General features: G+C 40.1%; 1 protein-coding gene across 4 annotated transcripts in view; it reads right to left on the reverse strand.

Annotated features, from left to right (window-relative positions):
• Positions 1 to 14,357: 14,357 nt before the first annotated feature.
• pdcd6ip (programmed cell death 6 interacting protein) overlaps positions 14,358 to 22,385 on the reverse strand; it is a 102,125-nt gene continuing 94,097 nt past the window's right edge. For 2 of the 4 annotated variants that reach the window (XM_072571103.1, XM_072571107.1), the window contains exons 17-19: positions 22,234 to 22,293; positions 19,183 to 19,349; positions 14,358 to 14,982 (exon numbers count right to left, since the gene is read on the reverse strand). In XM_072571103.1, the coding sequence (XP_072427204.1) occupies positions 14,820 to 14,982; positions 19,183 to 19,349; positions 22,234 to 22,293 (390 nt within the window). In that variant the 3' untranslated portion in view covers positions 14,358 to 14,819. The remainder of the gene's footprint in view (positions 14,983 to 19,182; positions 19,350 to 22,233; positions 22,294 to 22,385) is intronic. The other 2 variants (XM_072571106.1, XM_072571105.1) reach the window with 1 other exon arrangement.

Genomic DNA, 22,385 nt, shown 5'->3' on the forward strand with positions numbered 1-22,385 from the left:
ACACTCTCAACTCTGATCTCCAGCATCTGGAGTCCTCACTTTTTCAAAGTTAAAAATCACACAACACCAGGATATAATCCAACAGGTTTATTTGGAAGTACTAGCTTTCAGAGTGCTGCTTTCATCACGTAGCTAGTGGGGCAGGATCATAAGACACAGAATTTATAGCAAAAGATCAGTGTCATGCAACTGAAACGATATATTGAACAAACCTAGATTGTTGTTAAGTCTTTCATATTATTAGAATGGGTTGCAGGTTTCGATTCATTCATAAGTAAATCCTAGAATTTCTTTTAAATCACATTCTCAAGATAACTTAAGGTTTCATAAACACAGGTGACATCTCAGCTCAGACAATATATTAAAAATGTAAGGTTAGAGTCTGTCTGTATCCCAATGTTGAGCTAGACTGGTTCTATTCCAAAGTAGGAATTTGTAAAATGCTATATGAATTAACTGCCTGCAGGTTATGTGCTTTTTGAGCAAAAACAAAATGTATCTGCAAATACAATTCTGCAAATACAAATTCACCACATACACTTACATGTGTATGTGTGTGCATGTGAGGGAGAGGGTGAGTGTGTGCATGTAAGTGTGTGAGCGTATGTGTGTATGAGAGTGCATGAGAGTGTGTGTTTACGGGTGTGCATGCTTGGTACAGTATGTGCGTGAGTGTGACGGAGTATAAGCCTGTGAGAGGGTGTGCGCATGGGTGTGAGTGGGTGGTGGTGTATGTGTGTGTGTGTCTGAGAGACAGTGTGCTTATGAGAGAGGGTCTGCATGACTGTGTGTGTGTGTGCGCGCGTGCATGTGTGTGTGAGAGTGTATAGTGTGGTGGGGTCACCTGTAGTGTGACATGAATCCAAAGTTCTGGTTGAGGCCATCCTCATGGGTTCCAAATTTGGCTATTAGCCTCTGCTTGGCCACTCTGCGTTGTTACATATCCCAAAGTCCACCTTGAAGCACGCATACACAGGATCTGTTCAGATGAGGAGGAACGCAACAGATATCTGAAGGATGCCCTCGTAGGAAGAGGGTATGACGCTCAACTCATCTATCACCAATTCTGATGTGGCACAGCAAGAAACTCAGGAGATAGACATGGGACGCAATCAATAGCGTCTAGTACTTCCCAGGAGCAGAGAAACTACGGCATGTTCTTCACAGCCTGAAACACATTATCGATGAGGATGTGCTCCTTGCCAAGACCTTCCCAACGCCTCCACTTCGTGTCTTTAAACAACCACAAAATCTTAAACAGACCATTGTTCACAGCAAACTGCCCAGCCTTCAGGACAACATCGACCACAAGTCCATACAACCACATCAAGGCAACCACTGCAAGACATGTCAGTCTCAACATGGATACCACCATTTCATGTGTGGACACCACCCACCACATACGCAGCAGGTACTCATGTGACTTGGCCTCTACCTCTGTGGGTGAATTTGACCAAAATTGACACAAAACTGTAGAAGCCATTTTGTCACAAAGCATTTTTTGTAGTAAGATTTTAGGCTGCTAGGTATATTGCTGTCTGAGCTCTGGCTGATGAATCCTGTTTTGCTAGCCTGATCTTGCAGCTCCAGGCTGACTCTGCTCCTTAGGCCATTAGATAGTGCTACTTCACAGAATGATGTATTGTTTCTCTCTATCCATTATCGGGAATTGTGGCTTGGCTGAACCCGAGTATAAGATAACATTCAGTTTTGTAGACATTTAGAAATGTAGGTCTGGACAATGTAAAGGAACCTTACAACTGCCCCTAGGTTGCGTAATTAATGAGCAGTAGGCTTGTATTTTACTATATGACTTATAACATTCTGTATTGCATTGGAATATGCCATACTTTGTTCTGAATGAAGATGCATTCCCCATGGCCATAATAAAGCTAGTTAATGCAAAATTGTCTCCTGACTATTTTGTTTTAAATGATTTGATCCAAGATTTATTTGCCCCAACAATCTCATATACTCCAGGGAAGGATGCCTCAAGGCATGGTACATTGGCAAGACCAGGAAGATGTTACGGCAATGGATGAGTGGACACCAGGCAACAATCACCAGACAGGGGTGTTCCCTCCCAATCGGGGAACACTTCAGCGGTCTGGGACATTTGGTCTTGGATCTTTGAGTGGATCCTCCAAGGTGGACTTTGGAATGCGCAACAATGCAAAGTGGCTGAGCAAAGGCTGATAACCAAGTTGGGAACCCATGGGGATGGCCTCAACCAGGACCTTGGGTTCATGTCACACTACAGGTGACCCCACTACACTATACACTCACACATACACACACACACACTCCTATATACTCACACACTCATGCAGGCCCTCTATCATACACACGCTCTCTCAGATACACAGACATACACCTCCAACCCTCACACATGCACACAGCCTCTCACGGGCTTATATTCTGTCACACTCAAGCACACACTCTACCAAGCAGTCACACTTGCAAACACATACTTTCTCACGCACACTCACTCACACATACACACACAGACACACACACACACTCACATGCACACTCTCACTCTCTGTCTGGCTGTCTCTCTCTCTCTCCCTCACATGCACACACACACATAGTCCTTTTATAAAACCTTAAGTTATCTCAAGAATGTGATTTAAAAGTAGTTCTAGGATTTACATATTAATGAACCGAAACCCGCAACCCATTCTAAAAGATGAAAGACTTAACAGCAATCTAGGCTTGTTCAATATATCGCTTCATTTGCATGACATTGATCCTTTGCTATAAATTCTGTGTCTTATGATCCTGCCCCACTAGTTACCTGATGAAGGAGCAGCACTCTGAAAGCTAGTACTTCCAAATAAACCTGTTGGACTATAACCTGGTGTGTGATTTTTAACTTTGTCGATTCCCAGAGAGACCATTAACACTTTTAAAATGAAGGAATTTCCACAATGCCAATTAAAATGATCAAATAACAAAACTTCCCTTTTTAAGAGCTTTTATTCTGGAACATCAACATGGGTCCAACATTAATGAACTGATACATCAGACTAAAGAAAAAGGCAAGTTTTGCAACCAAAGTACACCTTAAATATGTTTTTATTCTCCTCCAAGTTATTTGCAGATAGGTAGCACTAAAACAAATACAAACTTCATTCCTAGCCCTTCACTTATTTTACCACACTCCAATGCATCAGGTCAAAATGTCCTTCAATAATTTTCCAACTCAGTCTGAGTTTTTTTTGCATACAATTATAACTTTCAACACACTCCCTGACAAATTCCCCTCCTGAGGTCACCACTGTCCCAAAGACTCAGAATTCCAGTGATTTTGCATTCAACCCCACTATATGGCTTAGTTAGTTCTTGTAAAACGGTTCACCTTTACATCTCCTCCCACCATTTCCTACTGAACAGCAAAGACCTATTCCTGGGAGAATTCCAATTATTTTCATCCTGCTTTGCAGCAGCAACTTCTGTTCTGTACTTCTGAGAGTTATGAACTGCTATGAACTGTATCTTGACAACTCAATAGGGTTCAAGGTCATCATCCTTTTCAACTTCAATCCCCACTGCAACCTTAAGTCACATGGGCACTTCCCTGCACTGAAGTAATGACAAGAATTCACCAACCCTCTTTTCTGAATAGTTTTATTTTGACATAAAATAATGACACAATTTAAAAAACATAAAGGTATTGCAGAGTTCAAGTGACATAAAGAAACGCATCTTGTTCCCAAAGTTTGGAAATGCCCTATAGGGGGCACTATGCTGTTTAGGTTCTTGTGTAACTGCAAGTTGGCATGTAATATCTCTCAAAACCTACAAGTATAAAAGTAGTGAACAATTGGTACTAACCATTTGCTGCTCACTGCAAAATTTAAGGCATTAAGTGTATTCAGTGTAGAAACTGAGCTTTAATCAAATTTGGTAAATGGACCACATTTGTTCTCCCACTTGCGTACCAGCAGAAAAGCCAACGGGAACACCAGGCACACCTGCAGGATTTGTAATGGATGATTGGAAGAGCTATTGGATATTCACCACAGTGGATGAGATTCTCAACACTAATGATGAAATCAAATGGCTGCAGCTACATGAACAGTGTTTGAAGAACAGGATTTCTTATTGAGGAGGGAAAAAGAGACACATGGAGCAAATGCCATCCCAAGTACAACGAAGCACAGCTAGGGAAGGATGATAGAAGCTCAGGGCTTTATGCAAGTGGTGCAAAGAAGTTTGTAAAGTGTGGACCTATCCGCTGTCATCAAGGTGGCGAGTGTTTCAGCAACAGTGAGGAAATTGAAATAAAATATCATTCTAGTAAATTACTTGATATGGCATTTAAAACTCAGGTCATGTTTGATGACACAAAGGTTTCGCCATTTTTCAGTACAGATGGAGATGACAGCCAGAGAGATAGATGGCAACATGGCAAGAAGGAGAAAGAGACTAACAAAAACCAAAGCAGGAAGGCTGCCATCTGATCAGCATTAAGATGAAAGCAAGTCATGACTCATGCACATCATGTGGTCATGTGTATTTATTTATGAACAAGTTTGTTCCTTTTTTTCAGAAAAGTACATAAAAAATATTTTTTATCTGAATTAGTGCCTGCTGTTTTGGAAGGAAATGGCTAATCCTTATAAGAAATGGAGCAGTGCTGACCCCTGGTGCTGTTGAGTAAATACTTCATTGCTGTTTGTACTGAGAATTCAAATTCTCACTGCAGTTTCAAGGTAATGTAAAGATGATGTTATTTGGGAACGCAGTGCCACATTTGGGAAAAGACCCAGTTAGACTGGAAATGGGCTTGATCACATAAAACATATGCTAATCTCATAAAATCCCCACAGTGTGGAGGCAGACCATTCAACCCATCAAGTCCGCACCAACCCTCTGAAGAGCATCCCACCCAAACCTTGCATTTCCCATGGCTAATCCACCTAACCTGCACATCTTTGGACTGTGGGAAGAAACTAGAATACCTGAAGGAAACCCATACAGATACAGGGCGAACATGCAAACCCCACACAGACAGTCACCCAAGGGTGGAATTGAACCCAGGCCCTGAGAGGCAGCAATGCTAACCACTGAGCCACTGTGCCATGTCATCTGTTTGAGAATCCTATGGTTTTATGCAAGTATAAGAAATAAGCCATTATAAAGTATCTCCAATCATATATGCCTTGCTGCAGCTTGATATTGAGCATTTAACACAGACTTATAATGGGGAGTAGAATTAAAATGTAATTGGAAGATTTTAACAGCACAATCAATCCCAAAATGATTGGTTGTGTTTAAAACACCACAGAAAAATAAACTACACTTTTTCACTGTAACTCCCACAACTTAAATGGCCCAGCCTTGCTATTTCATTGTTTTTAAACGGACCTAAAACTTGCATAATGGTAAAACCTTGTGCAGCTCAATCCAAGGAATAGTGTAATTTCATTGTCATTATGAATAATGGGCAGAAAATTCCCTATTTTCCTATAGCATCCATACCTTCTTTCAATGGCTACTGGCAGCTTATTTCCTCTGCATGCTGTCCTTGTCTTCTTTCCTTCAGCTTCTGATGATGCATTTCCCTTTTGGAACTTTAGCTTTTGTTTGGTAGATGAATGCCTGAGCTGGGTTTCTAGGTAAAAACAATGACTGCAGATGCTGGAAACCAGATTCTGGATTAGTGGTGCTGGAAAGGTACAGCAGTTTAGGCAGCATCCGAGGAGCAGTAAAATCAATGTTTCGGGCAAAAGCCCTTCAGCAGGAATACAGGCAGAGTGCCTGAAGGTTGGAGAGATAAATGAGAGGGTGGGGGTGGGGAGAAAGTAGCATAGAGTACAATAGATGAGTGGGGGAGGGGATGAATGTGATAGGTTGGGGGCGGGGGGGGGTGGAGTGGATAGGTGGAAATGAAGATAGGCAGATAGGACAAGTCATGGGGACAGTGATGAGTGGAAGTTTGGAACTAGGGTGAGGTGGGGGAAGGGGAAATGAGAAAACTGTTGAAGTCCACATTGACGCCCTGGGGTTGAAGTGTTCTGAGGCGGAAGATGAGGCGTTCTTCCTCCAGGCGTCGGGTGGTGAGGGAGCGGCGATGAAGGAGGCCCAGGACCTCCATGTCCTCGGCAGAGTGGGAGGGGGAGTTGAAATGTTGGGCCACAGGGCGATGTGGTTGATTGGTGCGGGTGTCCCAGAGATGTTCCCTAAAGCGCTCTGCTGGGAGGCATCCAGTCTCCCCAATGTAGAGAACACCGAATCGGGAGTAACGGATACAATAAATGATATTGGTGGATGAGCAGGTAAAACTTTGGTGGATGTGGAAGGCTCCTTTACGGCCTTGGATGGAGGTGTGGGCGCAGGTTTTGCAATTCCTGTGGTGGCAGGGGAAGGTGCCAGGATGGGTTGTGGGGCGGGGAGGCGGGGGAGCGTGGACCTGGCCAGGTAGTCGCGGAGGAAATGGTCTTTGCGGAAGGTGGAAGGGGGTAGGGAGGAAACATATTCCTGGTGGTGGGGTCCATTTGGAGGTGGTGGAAATGTCAGTGGATAATTTGGTTTATGCGAAGGTTAGCAAGGTGGAAGGCGAGCACCAGGGGCGTGCTGTCCTTGTTACGGTTGGAGGGGTGGGGTCTGAGGGTGGAATGTGGACGAAGTGCGTTGGAGGGCATCTTTAACCACGTGGGAAGGGAAATTGCGGTCTCTAAAGAAGGAGGCCATGTGGTGTGTTCTGTGGCAAAACTGGTCCTCCTGGGAGCAGGTACGACAGAGGCGGAGGAATTGGAAATACAGGATGGCATTTTTGCAGGAGGTAGGGTGGGAAGTGGTGTGGACTGTGACTTTTCCAAAGGCAATTTATCAACATCTGTCTAAGGCAGTTAGAGATGGACAACAAATGCTGGCCTTCAAACAACACCTACAACCTATAAACCAAGAGAAAGAAACATCTCAAAAATATAAAACAAAAAAAACTGTGGATGCTGGAAATCCAGAACTACAAACAGAAATTGCTGGAGAAACTAAGCAGATCTGTGGAGAAAAAGGGTCACTGGACTCAAAACATTAAGTCCACTTTTTCTCCACAGATGCTAAATAAAAAATGTCATCCCATTTCCCTTTTTATTTGTCCTATGACTGTCCTAATGCTGTTAAAGGAACTAAAAAACTGAAGTGAAACTGCTCCATGTTTCAAACGAAATGGGAATTCTTAGCATTGGTATAGCTGATTTGGATGATTATAGTATTTGCTGGTTCTTCAAGATTGTTATAAAAATGCTTACAGCACATGTAATGACCATTTTGAAAATAACAACCCTTGCTTAAAAAGTCAGCTAACACCAGTCTCAAAGATGTCTGCAATTTATTTTTGCTATGTGTTTATTATTTCCACGTGCAGAGTGTTTTGTTTAATCCCATGTTCTATAATTAAGTTGTCTCTCTTGGACTTTTACCCCAAGTTGTTTTCCATGAACACATTGAGAGACTAGTACTATTTCTAATATATAAAGTGGGTTCAAACTATCACACAATGTGATCTATACTCAATGCCTTCTGAAACATAAACATTGCTTATATAAAATGTCAATCAGTAACCTCAGGTGTCCCAATTTATAGACTTTATTGAATCCCTTTTGAAGGTCACTAGTGAATCATCTTCCACCACCCTTCTACAACAATATTCAAGAATCATAAATTACTGCTAAAAATGTCTCATGTCCCCCACCCCTATGCCGCACTCCAGACCTTGTTAAAGTGTTCTTAGCATTGATCCAGAGTGCCTTTTTGCTCTTTGAGTTTATTTATTCTTTGGATCTGGTTATTTTTCCTAGATTGACAAGCAGCTGTCGACCTGTGATGTTGACATCCAACTCAAATGCAGAGCTGAGGCTGGGCTAGTTTGGGATCTCCCAAAAGTGTTCCTCCCACCTTGTCTCCTCGTTCTCGTCAGTAAATAGCACCATACCTTCCTTGCACTTGTTTAGTAAATGGAATTTCTACAAGTAGCAATTAGTTCCTATAATGCCCTCTATAGCTTCTTGTGCCTCTTTTAACTTTATTCATTCTCATTTGTTGCTCCTTCAGCTCATCTCCACAACTTTATCCAGTCTTCTGTACTTCAATTGTATTCTCACCTTTGCTTAATGTTCTTTTCCTGGTCCATCTTGTTCTTTGCCAGTTTTTTAAAAAAAATCAATCAACATCCATGTAGCCATTGCAGTGCCAACTTCAATCTTTGTCAATAAGTAATGAAACAGAATAGTAAAGGTGTCACAAAATTAGCAATGGTGGAAGATAACTTATGTAATCACTTGTAGAGATAGCACCTTCAACAGAGAAAGGCTACACAGATCTGGTCAGAGGCACCTATAGCACATTGTGACAGAGAGATTACTACAACTTCAGGAAACGTATATTGGCTGTGCAACATATGCCCTGCCAGAGTGGAAATTGAATGACCACCACCAGGTGGGAAAAGACAACTGGATCAGCTGAAGAAATGCTGGCAATGTACATTTGAGGAGGACATTCAAGAACGGGACACTACCTGGAGTGAAATTGTCTGACTGAGACAGACCAAGGCCAGTGATAGTAGCTGATGGGCTGCTAGAATCTATGAAATTGAAGAGCACTGAGCCAGACTGGGCCCAATGGTAGAACATTGCAGCCCATCGTTTCGCCAATTTCTTGCATGACAAAGTGTAAGGAAGTCATTTAACCCTAGTTCTTTGGTTGAATATCTTAAGTTCATATGCCTCCAGGCAGTGGTTACTGTTTGCTCCATCTACTCTATTGAAACCTTTCATAAATTTGAACACCACTATTAAAGTTTTGCATTATTTTAGTTGGGAAACATCTGTAGAACTTTTCAATTCATCTTTGCTACCATTTCAGTGAATCTCTCTATTTTCAAGCCTTGACATCATTTCTAAAGTGCAATGCCAAGAATTGGAAGGAAAATTCACACCACTCAAACTTGAGAATCCCCACAGTACCACATATAGATTTCAGTCTTTGATATCAATGCAGATGATTTAATGAATGCACAAAGAAGGCAGCCGCATCTTTCAGGAATATATTTGACATTTCAAAACAGAGTTCAGTATAGATCAGTCTTAGATTTGAACAAGTTAGAAAAATTAAAGCATAGTGGATGGGAGACATTCCCAAATAATATAAAGCTAAATGGGAATGTGTATTGTTAAGATGATGTAAAATGGATTCAAGAGGATTTGGACAGGTTTAGTGAATAGGTAAGAACATGATAGATGGAATATGAAAATACATGAAAGTATCCAGTTTGGAGTTTCTGTAATAGTAAGAGATTGGAAAGTGTCAACGTATGATGGGATTTAGATGTTTTTCATTGATAACATTCAGGTGCAGCAAGCTATGAGAAAAGAATGAGTCTTTATTGCAAGACGATCTGGTACAAGAGTAGCAAAGTCTTGCTTCATTTGCATAGGAGCTTAGTGAGACTATCAGAAGTAGTGTGTGCAATTTTGGTCTCCTTATCTCAGAAAAGATATAATTGCCATAGAAGGAGTGCAACAAAGATTTATCAGTTTCGTTCCCAAGACTGCACAACTATCCTATGGAGAGAGATTGGGCAATCTGGGCCTATATGTAAAGAATGAGCACAATTTCATTTAAAAACTTACAAAATACTTAAAAGGGCTAGACAGAATAGATGTAGGTAAGATGTTCTCCCTTGTTGAGGAGTCTAGAACCATGGACACAATTTAAAAATAAGGGGGATGCTGCTTAGGTCCAAGATAATAAGAATTTATTTTATCTAGAGGGTTGTGAATCTTTGTAATTCTCTGCATCAGCGGGTAATGGAACTTCAGGTCTTGAGTATGTTTAAGGTAGAAATTGATGGAAACTGGATTACTACTGGCATACAGGGGTTATGGGGGTGGAGTGGGAAAGGGGCACAAATGCTCGATCAGCCATGATTGTATTGAATGGTACAGCAGGCTCAATGGGCTGTTCTTATATTCATTATCGGTCCACTGAAAGAATAGAAGCAATTAAATATTTATCTTTGCCTTCATTAAATAGAGGTTCTCAAAATTCAGAAAGGAGGTCCACATCTTCCATAGTTCCTAATTCATCTAGGATCTGTGCATTGGGGAAGATGCTGTGCTGTTCAAAGCCAGTTGGAGGACCACATTAATATTCATGCATCTAATTAAAGGACTGGAGATGAAGTTAATAATGACTGAGAACTCAGTTTCTGAACATGCCTGCATCCAAGTGCATACCAGAGCTCAATTTCAGACATTGTGGAGTAATTTGGGTTTTAGGCATAAGGCATTATTGCTTGAACATATTCTGATCTGTTCTGTAATTGTCTCCATATCACTGCGTTGTTTACTGGAGATGAAGTTCAGTTCTACAATGAGAAAAATGGAGAACAACTTTGTGTGTGAAACTTGGCTTGTGTGCCATCAGGGGATCGGGTTGGGGGTGGGAGATGGTAACAAATTTAAAATAGTGAGGCAAGTAGACAATAAGCTTTCAAGGTTTTAGAGTGATAGAACATGGAAGTTGATCCTTTGGTCCAACTAGTACATGTTGGCCATAGTCCCAAACTAAACTAGTCCCACCTGCTTGCACTTGGCCTATATCCCTCCAAATATTTCTTATTCATGTACTTATCTTAAAATTCTTTTAAACGCTGCAACCATACCCAACATCCACCACTTCGTTTGGAAGTTCATTCCACACTCTAGCCACTCCTCTGTATAAAACAACTGCCCCCTCAGTCTTGAAGTATCCTACGCTGGGGAAAAGACACCTGCCATTCACTTTATCTACACCCTCACGATTTTATAGACCCCTAGAAAATCAACCCTCAACCTCTTATATGCCAATGAAAAAAATCCCAGCCTATCCAGTTTCTCTTTATAACTCAAACCTTCCATTACTAGCAACATTCCAGTAAATTTCTCCTAAACCCTCCCTATAACAGGTGACCAGAACTGGATACAGTACTCCAGAGGTCTGACCAATGTAGTGTACAACCTCAACAATGTCCCAACTACTGTACTCAAATGTCCGAGTATGAAGGAAAGCATGCCAAACACCATCTTAACTACCCTGTCACGCAAACTTCGAAGAATTATATAGCTGAACTCCAGGTCTCTGTACTACACCCTACTTTTAATTGCATAAGTTCTGTCCTTGTTTGTTTTGCCAAAGTGCAACATTGTACATTTATCCAAATTAAACTCCATCTGCCACTCTTCAGTCCATTGACCCATTAAATCCTGATCTCTTTGTAATTTTAAATAATCTTCATTGTACACTATACCACAATTCTGGTGTTATCCGCAAACTTACTAACCATACCTTCTATTGTCTCATCTCAACCATTTATATCAATGACAAACAAAAGTAGACTGAGCACTAATTCCTATGGAACACTGCCAGTCACAGGCCTCCATCACACTGTCTCCTGCCTTTAAGCCAACTTTATACCCAACTGGCAACCCGAATTTCATGTGATCTACCTTTACTGGTCTACCATGTGGAAATTTGGCAAAGCCTTTATTAAAGTCCAAGTAAACAATGTCTACTGCTGTGCCTTCATTAATCTTCCTCAAAAAGTCATGTCTCAAGTTTGTGAGACATAACTTCCCTCACACAAGATCATGCTGATTATCTCTAATTATTCTTTGCCTCTCCAAATTCATTTAAATCCTCTTCCAACAATTTAGACACCAAAGTCAGACTCTCAGGTCTGTAGTTCCCAGGCTTCTCCTTACATCACTTCTTAAGCAAAGGCACAATATTAGCCACTCTCCAGTCATCCAGCACCCCACCCATAGTTACGATACAAATAACCATATATATAAATAACAAGGTTGACCGAGTCAAAAACTTTCAAAAAAGGTGACATACAACCATCTTGCATTTTCTCTCGAATTTTCTATGCAGCAAGCAGATTATCTGTGATGTAGCTCAATATGTAAAACTGGAAAGCATCTCAGGGAAGAGCTCTTTAGCCAATGGGAGGTGACAATTAAACAGAGTCCTTGCAATAATCTTCCTTGTAGTAGCCAGCAGGGAGACTCCTCCATTACTATAGATATTGGACTTGCCTCCCTTCATGAATAGAGTCAACAACACAGTATCCCTTAGATATCCTAAACTTGTATTGCTTGCCCATGAGGGTTGAATAGTGCAAGGAATGCATCTCTAACATATTCCCAAATTCTGAAGAAGGGTTATACCCAAAACGTTGACTTCTCCACCTTACGCTGGCCTGGCTTGCTGTGTTCTTCCAGCCTCCTGCTCGTCTACTGTGGATTCCAGCATCTAGATATTTTTTGTCTCCAACTATATTTCAGACTTCTGACAGGGATTCATTCCAAAGGCTTTTTCTTCTTCTGATGTTGAATACTTTTTAGAACTTCAATCAAACTCGATGTCACCTGGGTCTAGCATCAAATAAAGTAATTGAGGACAAAGTTAAAAATCACAACACCAGGTTATAGTCCAACAGGTTGATTTGGAAGCACTAGCTTTTGAAGTGCTGTTTCTTCATCAGGTGGTTGCAAAGCAGGACCATAAGACAGAATTGATAGCAAAAGGTTACAGTGCCATGCTGCTGAAATGTTATATTGAACAAACCTAGATTAGGGTTTTCATTGTTTAGAATGAGTTTGCTGGTTTCAGTTCTTTAATATGTAAATCCCAGAACTTATTTTAAATCACATTGTCAAGATAACAAGGTTTTAAAACAAAAGTGCCTCCTCAGCTCAGAGAATGCATTAAAAGCTGTGAGGTTAAAGTCTGCCTGTATCTCAATCTTAATTCAGACTGGTACTACTTCTGAAATGGAATTTACAAAATATTACATTGATTGACTGCTTGCATTGACTGCCTGTAGGTTATGCATGTTTTGAGCAAAACAAAAAGAGAATGTATCTGCAAATACAAATTAATCCCATTCCTTATATGTACATGTGCGAGTGTGAGTGCATATGAGTGTGTGTGTTTGCGTGTGCACGAACTTGGTAAAATAGGAGTGTGTGTGATGGGATAGAAGCCTGTGAAAGGGTGCATGCATGGGTTAAAGTGTGTGGTGGGTATGTGCATGAGACAGACAGAGAATGAATAGTGCAGTGGGGTAACCTGTAGTGTGGCATGAACCCAAGGTCCCGGTTGAAGCCAACTTCATGGGTACCGAACTTGGCTATCAGCCTCTGCTCAGTCACTTTGCGCTTTGTCTGTCCTGAAGCAAGAAACCTAAATACGTAAATAGAAAGTGGGACATAACACCAGTGCTTCACCAGAGGCTCACTGATGTTACCAAATATGGTGACGAAACATCTGAAACAGAACCTTCCAGCTCAGCAAGCAAACTCACATCCACAACCTCAACCCGAGCTACAAATCTTTCAAAACTTGCTATGTGGTGAAGTTTTCAGTCTGTCTTATGGTTTGTGAAAATACAAGTTATACATTAATCAGGCACAGTTTATGCAAAGTGAAACAAAATAACATTTTGCACAGGTTAGTTGCAGTTTAAGGGCTAGTTTCAGAGTCCCAAAGATTCAGAGATACTATTCAAAACTTTCTCTTCAATGAATATTGTGCTGCTCAAGGCAAATACTCAATAATAAGTGCTTCCACCATTCAGTATCAGGTAGAAGGATAGGAACAAGAAGTGATGTACGCGAAGGCACTTTGTCCCAATAAGCATAATCCCATTGTAAGAAGGTAGCCCAGAATCCAGCAGTATAATTTTTGCATTTTCATCGACTCTCGTGTCATCTGAATACTAATGAGCATCTTCTGATTTGTCATGCAACAAAGAACTGGACAGTTTGCAAATAACAACCACTCTCAGCAATGTGGTTATGTGAAAAAGTAACTTTTTAGAAGCACTCCAGATACCCCCCAAAAAATGATACAATCATATTTTTCATGAATGTTTCCAAAATAAAAAGAAGAAACATTTGATTACATTTTCTTCAAAAGATCATGCATCTTTGACAAAACAATCGAAGGAATGTGTGTTGCCTTGTAACAACCATTTCAAAATTATACTTTCAAAATAATCAGAAAGAGCCCTGGTGCTAAAAAAAAAATGCAAGACCTTGAACTTCAGAAAAGTGAGTGGTTTGAGTACTACATTCAATTCAAACAATTCCAAGCTATTGCAGAAAAATTGCAATCAATGCAAATAGATTAGCAGAGCTAAGAGACAAGAATTTTGACTAGGAACAGTTCCTGCTATTTTGCATTCCTTCAAATAATATCAAGTTTGAGATCACTAGGCTTTTGAAATGAATGTTTGTTGACAACTAAACGGTTATAAATTGTTTCAATAACTACATACTGCAATTAATGCTAAGAACACCAAGTTTCAGTCTTGATTTTTTAATGTAATTATACTTTAATTTACCATAAGATTTACAAGGCCCTGATTAAACAAAACAGTATGTAGGAAATAACAAAACTAGAGACAGAGATAGTATAAGCAAATAAGACCATGAAATATTACTCAAAGTCGGCTCTACAAACACAATCTGCCTTATATTTGTGCAACATTTCAGACCCATTCCCAAAACTGGTTTAGGAAAAAACAACCAAACAAAATATTTCTCATAAGCAATTGGTTTATGCAAAAAAAAAATCAGATTTGCTAAATTAATCCTAGTGTTTGCCATTCTGAAAATAGTTACATTTAGTGCAATCTTAAGATTTTTAACAGTACATCTTAATAGCATTTAGCTCAATAATATTTCAGAGTATGCAGTAGATAAAGTATATGAGGTAATTTAAAAATTAACCACAACGTAAGAATCTTAAACACACAATGTGTCTTATTGCTGGTAGAATTGCTGCGGAGGGTAAGGGTATCCTGGCTGCTGAGGTGGCTGAGGGTTTTGGAAAGGTGGCTGCCCAGGAGGCTGGTACATGTATGGCATGTTGTACTGACCATAAGCATATTGGTTATACGCCATTGGCATAGGAATTGGGTAGTACCTGAAAAATGAAATATGCAACATAAGGACAAGAATCAATTATGCCAAATCAAACTCAATGCTCTTTTCTATATCAATAAGAAGTCATACCAGCAGAATTAATCACTTCCAATTATGCTGCTTTGAAATCTGACCAAAGCATACTTTTGAAGGTAGCATGCAAAAATGCGACCCAACTACCGATGTACACAAAATTAGAATAAATATTAAATTCCCTCAAAATGTCAGAATTTACCTTTGTCACTGATTCAAAAGACTAATCAAAGCTTACTTTAATAAAAGCTTTCGCTACTACTTTCATATGCATTTTTGCTGGCTTCTGTTGCATTATACACCATGTTAATATCTATTATTAATATTCTTTTACAACTTAGCCCATACAGCTAAACAGCCTATTTTCCCCAAATATAGGTCAAATATAGCTATAAGCAATTTGCAGAGGGAACAGGGAATAGCAAAATATGAGAATTTAAGGAACAAGATTAATTATACTTTTCTGGGAGTTTCCAGATCACGTGTTTTGCGAGGAATAGACAAAATGTCATAACTTAATACAATATTCAAATTTCACTTTATCTGCTTACTTAGCCAACTTTCAACTGTATGTTTCCAATCCAACATCCTATTAAGCATTATTACACAAAAAGATTCAGCAAAAAATCTCAAATATTGATTGACATTGCAATTACTGAACCCTTACTGCTATGCTCTGCCACTTCTGGCTTTTTTTAAAAATGGCCCCTGTAGGCTTGAGCTTTGTTTTTACAACACACAGTGCATCATACTTTTGATACTTCTATTCCCAAAACAAATAAATGCACTACATCAAAAATGTACTGTATCAAATGCACTGTGGGACAGCATGGTGGCTTAGCGGTTAGCACTGTTGCTTCAATGCCATGGACCCAGAGTTCAATACAGCTTTGGGCAACTGTCTGTATGGAGTCTACACATTCTCCCTCTGTCTGTGTGGATTTCCTCCAGATGCTTCAGTTTCCTCTGACAGGCCAAAGATATGTGGGTTAGATGGATTGGCTTTGTTAAATTGCCAATAGTATCCAGGGATTTGCAGACTTGGTAGATTAGTCATGGGAAATGCCGAGGTAGTGTAGGGGGTGGGTTTGGGTGGAATGCTCTTCGGAGGGTTGTTGTGCAGTTGATGGGCTGGATGGCTTGCTTCAACACTGCAGGGGCTCTACTATGAAAAAGTTGGCCAAGTGTAAAGGACAAAGCTATGCAGCCAGAAGACAACTCGTCCAAAGCTATCCCATAGCATCACATTAGTACTATTTTAAGGATTACATTATATCACTGGTCCATGTATTTCTGAAAATAGTGCACTACTAACTGCCTGATCTTCTGATTGAGAGACTCAAATGCTCTTTTCTAACACTTCAATGAAGCAGTGAACTTAAAATAATTGTTAAGCATTTTAAAAGAAGGTTAATAGATTTGATTTGAGTCATATGGTGAAAATAGGCTAACATTTTGGGGATAAGTTTAAAAACACGACAGCTGGTGGAATCTGAATTTTTTTGTGTGAAAACTGGTCTTCATAATCATGACCAAGAAATAATCAACAGCTGTCATAATAGCCCATTTGATTTGTAATAACTTTTAGGGAAAGGATCTTCAATCCATACCTGGTCTAGCCTTGATGTGACTCAAAATTCACATTAATTTGGCTGATTTCTAATTTGTCTCTAAAGTGGCCTATAGCAAGCCACTCTGTTCAAGAGCAACGAGGGAATGTTAATGAATGCTGGCCTGTGATGCCCACATTCATGAAAGAATAAAGGGGGAAAATATTGGATACCATTGGCTTACAAAATGCTCGTTTTGACAGAGTACACTTCTTTGTCAAGTACAGTAAATGTGATCCACTGAACATAAAGTGATTTAGGATGGCCTGGGATTAAAGGGCAGGATGGGACTTTTATAAAAGAATGCACTTGCAAATCAGTTGCCAGTTTTAGATAAAAGTTAAATTAAAATGAACTTCTCCCTTCATTTATAATTGATACAAACACCATTAATGAGTTGTTATAGGACCAGAAATCTTCAAAGACCCTGATTCCTGTCATCCCTGAAAAGGCTGGTCAACAAATGGGAAGACAAAAATCGTACTGAACTTTTATTGATAGCTGTCAATGCATTTCTTATGCATTTCAATATTTATGACATAGTAAAAGGTTATGAAACACAACGGGTCTGGACGTGATGCTCTTTGGAGGGTCAGTCAGGCTCAATGGCCTGTTTCTATACTGTAGGGATTCTATGCTGTTCAGCAAAATCTGCTTTTCTCATTTTTAATGCATCCTTTCATGTGTACAAGTTTTAAAATTCAGATCCTGCAAATTCAATTCTTTTCCTGTGTCAGGATGGATTCCTGTTGGATTCCCATGCAATTGCAGGCACATAGTTACCTACATAGTTTCAGCAAGACTTTTGAAAAGGTTCCACATTGTGGATTGGTTAGTCATAATATATCACAGGATCCAGGGATACTTGACTGGTTTAACAGTCAGAGGCAGCAAGTGTTGGTAGAGGGTTGTTCAGACTGAAGGCCTGTAGTGGTATGCACAAGAATTGGTTCTGGGTGTACAGTTGTTTGTCATTTAAATAAACAATTTGGATGTGAATACAGGGGAACCTCGATTATCCGAATGAGATGGACAGGCACTATTTTGTTTGGATAACGGATTATGCAGTTAATCGATTAAATGCCTTTCTTCTGGGGCTTGGAGTTTTTAAAAAGTCTGCTCCCGTTCAGGAGACTGCAGCAGCGCACAGTGTGCGAGACCCCGCTCCCAACACCCCCCACATGCCCCGACCTGTAATCCCACCCAACGCCAGCCCCCCTGTCTACCCACCCAACCCCATTTCTCCCCCCCCCCACCCCCGACCCAAAACCCTGTCCAACCCCGACCCTCTCCAGGGCAGCCGGACTGTACACCAAAAATAAGACTGCGGCTGCTGCCGTCGCTGCCTTTGTGGGGTAAGTCTCTAAATAGCGCACGTGCACACACAACCACAGCCACACACACAACTTTTGACTGCACCTTTTTGACAGGTTCCACATTTGCCATGTACAGGACAATGTTGGTCAGATTATCTGGGGGGGGGGGGGGGGGGGGGGGGGGGGGGGTGTTAGGGTACACCCCTCTGTAGAGCTCCAGGGAAAGTGTGGGGAGAGACAGGGCGGGAGGTCAGTCATTTGGAGACGGTGCCTGTTTAATCATTGTTTCCCACAGTGAATCGAGTCTTTTGTTTACACAGTGTTGATGTAATGTTTCTGTCGGGACCTTGAGATCTCCTTCGGATAATCTGATTTTCGGATAATTGGTTTTCAGATAATAGAGGTTCCTCTGTATAGAGAGGCAAACTTTGTTAATTTGCAGATGACACCAAAATTGGTGGTATAGTGGTCAGTGAAGAAGGTTATCTAAGAGTTCAATAGGATCTTGATTAACTGGGCTGGTGGGCCAAGGAATGGCAGATGGGAATTTAATTTAAATAAATGTGAGGCGTTGCACTTTATAAGACAAACCAGGGCAGGTCTTACACATTTAATGGCAGGGTCCTGGGGAGTGCTATTGAATGGAGATACCGAGGGACTCTACATCGTTCCTTGAATATGTCAGAATATATATCACACCAAGTGATGCAGGGAAGCCAAAGACACCCTATGGAGGAACCTCGATTATCCAGCATTCAATTGTTCGAATACTGGATTGTCCAAGCATGTCCCGATGCCCTGCTATACAATGCTATCTGGCATTCAATTATCTGGAATTTGATTAACCGAATGAAATACTCCCCTACCTGTCCCCTTTGGACAATCAAGGTTCCTCTGTATTACAAATTGAATAGCATTTATTCATCAAACTTTGCAACTGATCCTTGGCCCTTAAGCATATTTGGCAGAAATAGTTTTGCACTAGAATGAGAATGCTTCTAAATCCGAACTCGCATTTTCAAGTATCACGGAAAGCATAGTTAATTGACAGAAGTTCAAGTGTAAACACCAACGCCCCAACTTTTCTCTCAACAGAGAATTAGGTACAGTATTGCAAGAAAAGCCTGGAACAACTAAATCAAAACAAAAACTTTTACCTCTTCCAATCAATGCAATTATTTCATTCTAAATAAATGATGGTTTACACTTAAATTGACAATACTAAACTCAGTCAAAACCTACCCAGGAAATCCTTGGTATGTAGGATATGGAGGTCCCTGGGCTTGTGTTAGCACACCAGTGCCCCCAACAGAAGCAACTGGAGCAGGAGCGTTTGTAGTTGTAGGAGTTGCAATATTGGATCCAACAGATGGAGGTGGGGGCCGTGCAGGAGGTTGAGGTTTAGGTTGCTGTAAACAAAGAGAGGGCTTGAAATGAGATTGAAGAGAACATTAAAAAAAAGCCATTTTATAATACTACTTCCTATGGGCTGAACATACACAAAGCATTTAAATACAAAGAATATTCCCAGCAAACCACAATTCTAACAATATTCACCAACAATTATTTTCTATAAACATATCTACACCACCACCCATAAAGATTGTTACAACAGTATGGTCCAACTCTGTTACAATAAATTATTTCACAAGCTTAATTTCATAGGTACCAGAAGTATTTTGGAGAAATAAGGCATTCATAATTCATTTATTGTTAGTCATCCAATAGTTGTCGTTTTGTTGGCAATGATTTAAGAAACTTACATTGACTTGCATTTGTAAACAGTGCAAACAGCAACGATAGTAACAGGACTTTTAGCTGCCATAAAGTAGCAAAGTTGGACACTGGTATGCATTCTCATATTTCAAAGCTTTCCTTTGTAAACTACTGACTGCAAAACCAAACCTGCTTACACCATGCACACAGAAGAATGGTTAGATTAATTGACCAAAACATTGCAGTATTTTACATTAAGTATTGGATACTTTTGTTGTGTTTGTGAAGTAATTAGCCATTAGAGCTCATGGAAGAGTCCCAATTAACTTGTATTAGGCTGTTTTCAAGACTGGGCAATGAATCCTATACACATTGCATTTACAGCATGGGAGAAATTCCCATTTTAATTTCTACACTACAGCAACACCCCCTCCCCATTTCATGACACCATCCCAAAGTGAAGTGGAACCTGAACCAGATGACAACAAAGAAATACCAAGCAAGGGATAGTACTGGCTTAAACTGGACTGGAGGACAGAGAACTGACTGGGGATAGAGTATTAAGATGGGTGGAATGTTGGAAGATTGGGTACTTGGACTGAGGGAGAAAAACAGATTGGAAACAAAGGTTTCAGGGTGGAGGTTTAGATGTTAGGGAGAAATGTGGACCAAGGAGGGAATAAGAAAGGATAAAATTTATTTTGAGGAGGTAACAAGCAGGATATGGTGAACTTGTATATGTAAGGTATTTGATTTCCAAAGGGCACTTGATATGTGGTACCTTAAGATGAGGTAGCACATTCCCACAGATAGAGAGAGTTTAATAATGCACAAAAGACAGTTAGGATAAGGGGAGGATTTTCAGATAGCAACTAGTAGAGTGCCAAAATTAAATTTGGGAGTGACATAAAAGTAATTAAAAAGATAAGTGGTGATGATAACAGGGTCCGCAAGTGGCAAAAACGTGGCAGCTGGAATATAAATGTGAGAAAAATGTGTACTTATGCACTTTGGTAAGTGGAAGAAGAAATGAATATTATATAAATGGGGAAAAAGCATAGAAAGCTGCACACAGTGGTATCCGGGGGGTCTTTCTGCATAAATCACAAAAAATAACATACAAGTTCAGTAGGTAAAAGGGAAGGTAAACGGAATGTTGTCTTTATTTCAAAGAGAATGGAGTATGAAATAGGGAAATCTTGCTGTCCAATTACATTTGATGAGGGACCCAGATTTGGTGAATGATGGCTAAACAAATAACGTGGCAGATACAGTCACTTATCTGTACGAGTGAGGGAGATTAATGGATGAATATTCACAGAAGAAAATAAAGGTGAAATGACTTGTTGATAGAGAGAAACAGACATTACAGGAGGACTGACAGAAAATTAACAGATGGAAGTGATAGATAAAGAAGAGGTTAAAAAAAAAATGCGAGCACGTGGTGGCTGTTTAATTACGGTTCTTCAATTGAAATGACCTGCACCAAAGTCAATGTCGTTCACACACTCACATTTCAAAAAGCTTAAAATAACCTTATTTCTTTCTTTTAGGATTTAAATTCTCTGATCAAAGCATGGAATCAAGAACTAGGTCAGCATGGTGGCTCAGTGGTTAGCACTGGTGCCTCTTAGTGCTAGGGACCTGGGTTTGATTTCCACTCTGGGCGACTGTCTGTATGGAGTTTGCACATTCTCCCTGTGTCTGCATGGGTTTCCTCCCTGTGCTCTGGTTTCCTCCCAAATTCCAAATGATGTGTCGGTTAGGTGAATTGGTCGTGCTAAATTGTCCATACTGTTAGGTGCATTAGTCAGGGGTAAATGTAGGGAAATGAGTACTATCGGGTTACCACTCAGAGGGTTGGTGTGGACATGTTGAGCCAAAGGGCTTGTTTCCACACTGTAGGAAATCTAATCAAACTTGACACCTTGGTTGTCTTCTCAATACTTCTGCCAGATTCTCACAGTTGATTGCAATTCTCACTGTCTCTTTTCCTTTTGTTACTTTGAAACCACTGACACTGTACTGGTGCTGTCAGAGATAAGACTGGAACTTTCAAACCTGGTATGCTATGGCAATTACTCAAGATTTGTACGTCAAGATGTAACAACATTGATGTAAAACACAAAAGTTTGTATCCGTCCAAGATGACTGTTACATATGGCAATTTACACTTTTTGGTATATTGATATCAGTCAGTAGAATTATATTCCTCCTTTACAAATGATTACTTGGTGTATTTTTAGCTTTTTGCTTATTTTTAGCTAACAATCTAAAATTTCCCTTTCATATGCAGATTCATGTGCATTGTCAAATTTTTTTGTTTCCATTAATAACAAGTTGTTCATTTAACAGTGTACTGTATAACTGAACTACAAATAAAAGCTAACTGAAGTATTCTCCAAAAAAATTATTTCAATTCTCTTTTTGACATCACAGGTTTTCGATCCAGAAATAGTAAATCCTCTTCCAAGCCTAATTTAGAAATGGGATAATGATTCTGTCTGAACTCTTGTGCCATCACACATACACAACAAAAAGTATTAAAAATAAACTACAAAGTTAAAAACTAGCTACATTTTCACAACCACCAGTAGATGAAGATGCGTCAGGTTCAGGAGGTTCAGGTTTGGATGGCTGGAAAAAAGAACAACTTTGAATGTGACTAAAGAGAATATTACAAGACGAGGACACCATAACATACAGTAATTTCATGAGATTCTGCTGTC

This window comes from Chiloscyllium punctatum, chromosome 5 (assembly GCF_047496795.1).
Source record: "Chiloscyllium punctatum isolate Juve2018m chromosome 5, sChiPun1.3, whole genome shotgun sequence".
In the NCBI taxonomy this organism is placed as follows: Eukaryota; Metazoa; Chordata; class Chondrichthyes; order Orectolobiformes; family Hemiscylliidae; genus Chiloscyllium; species Chiloscyllium punctatum.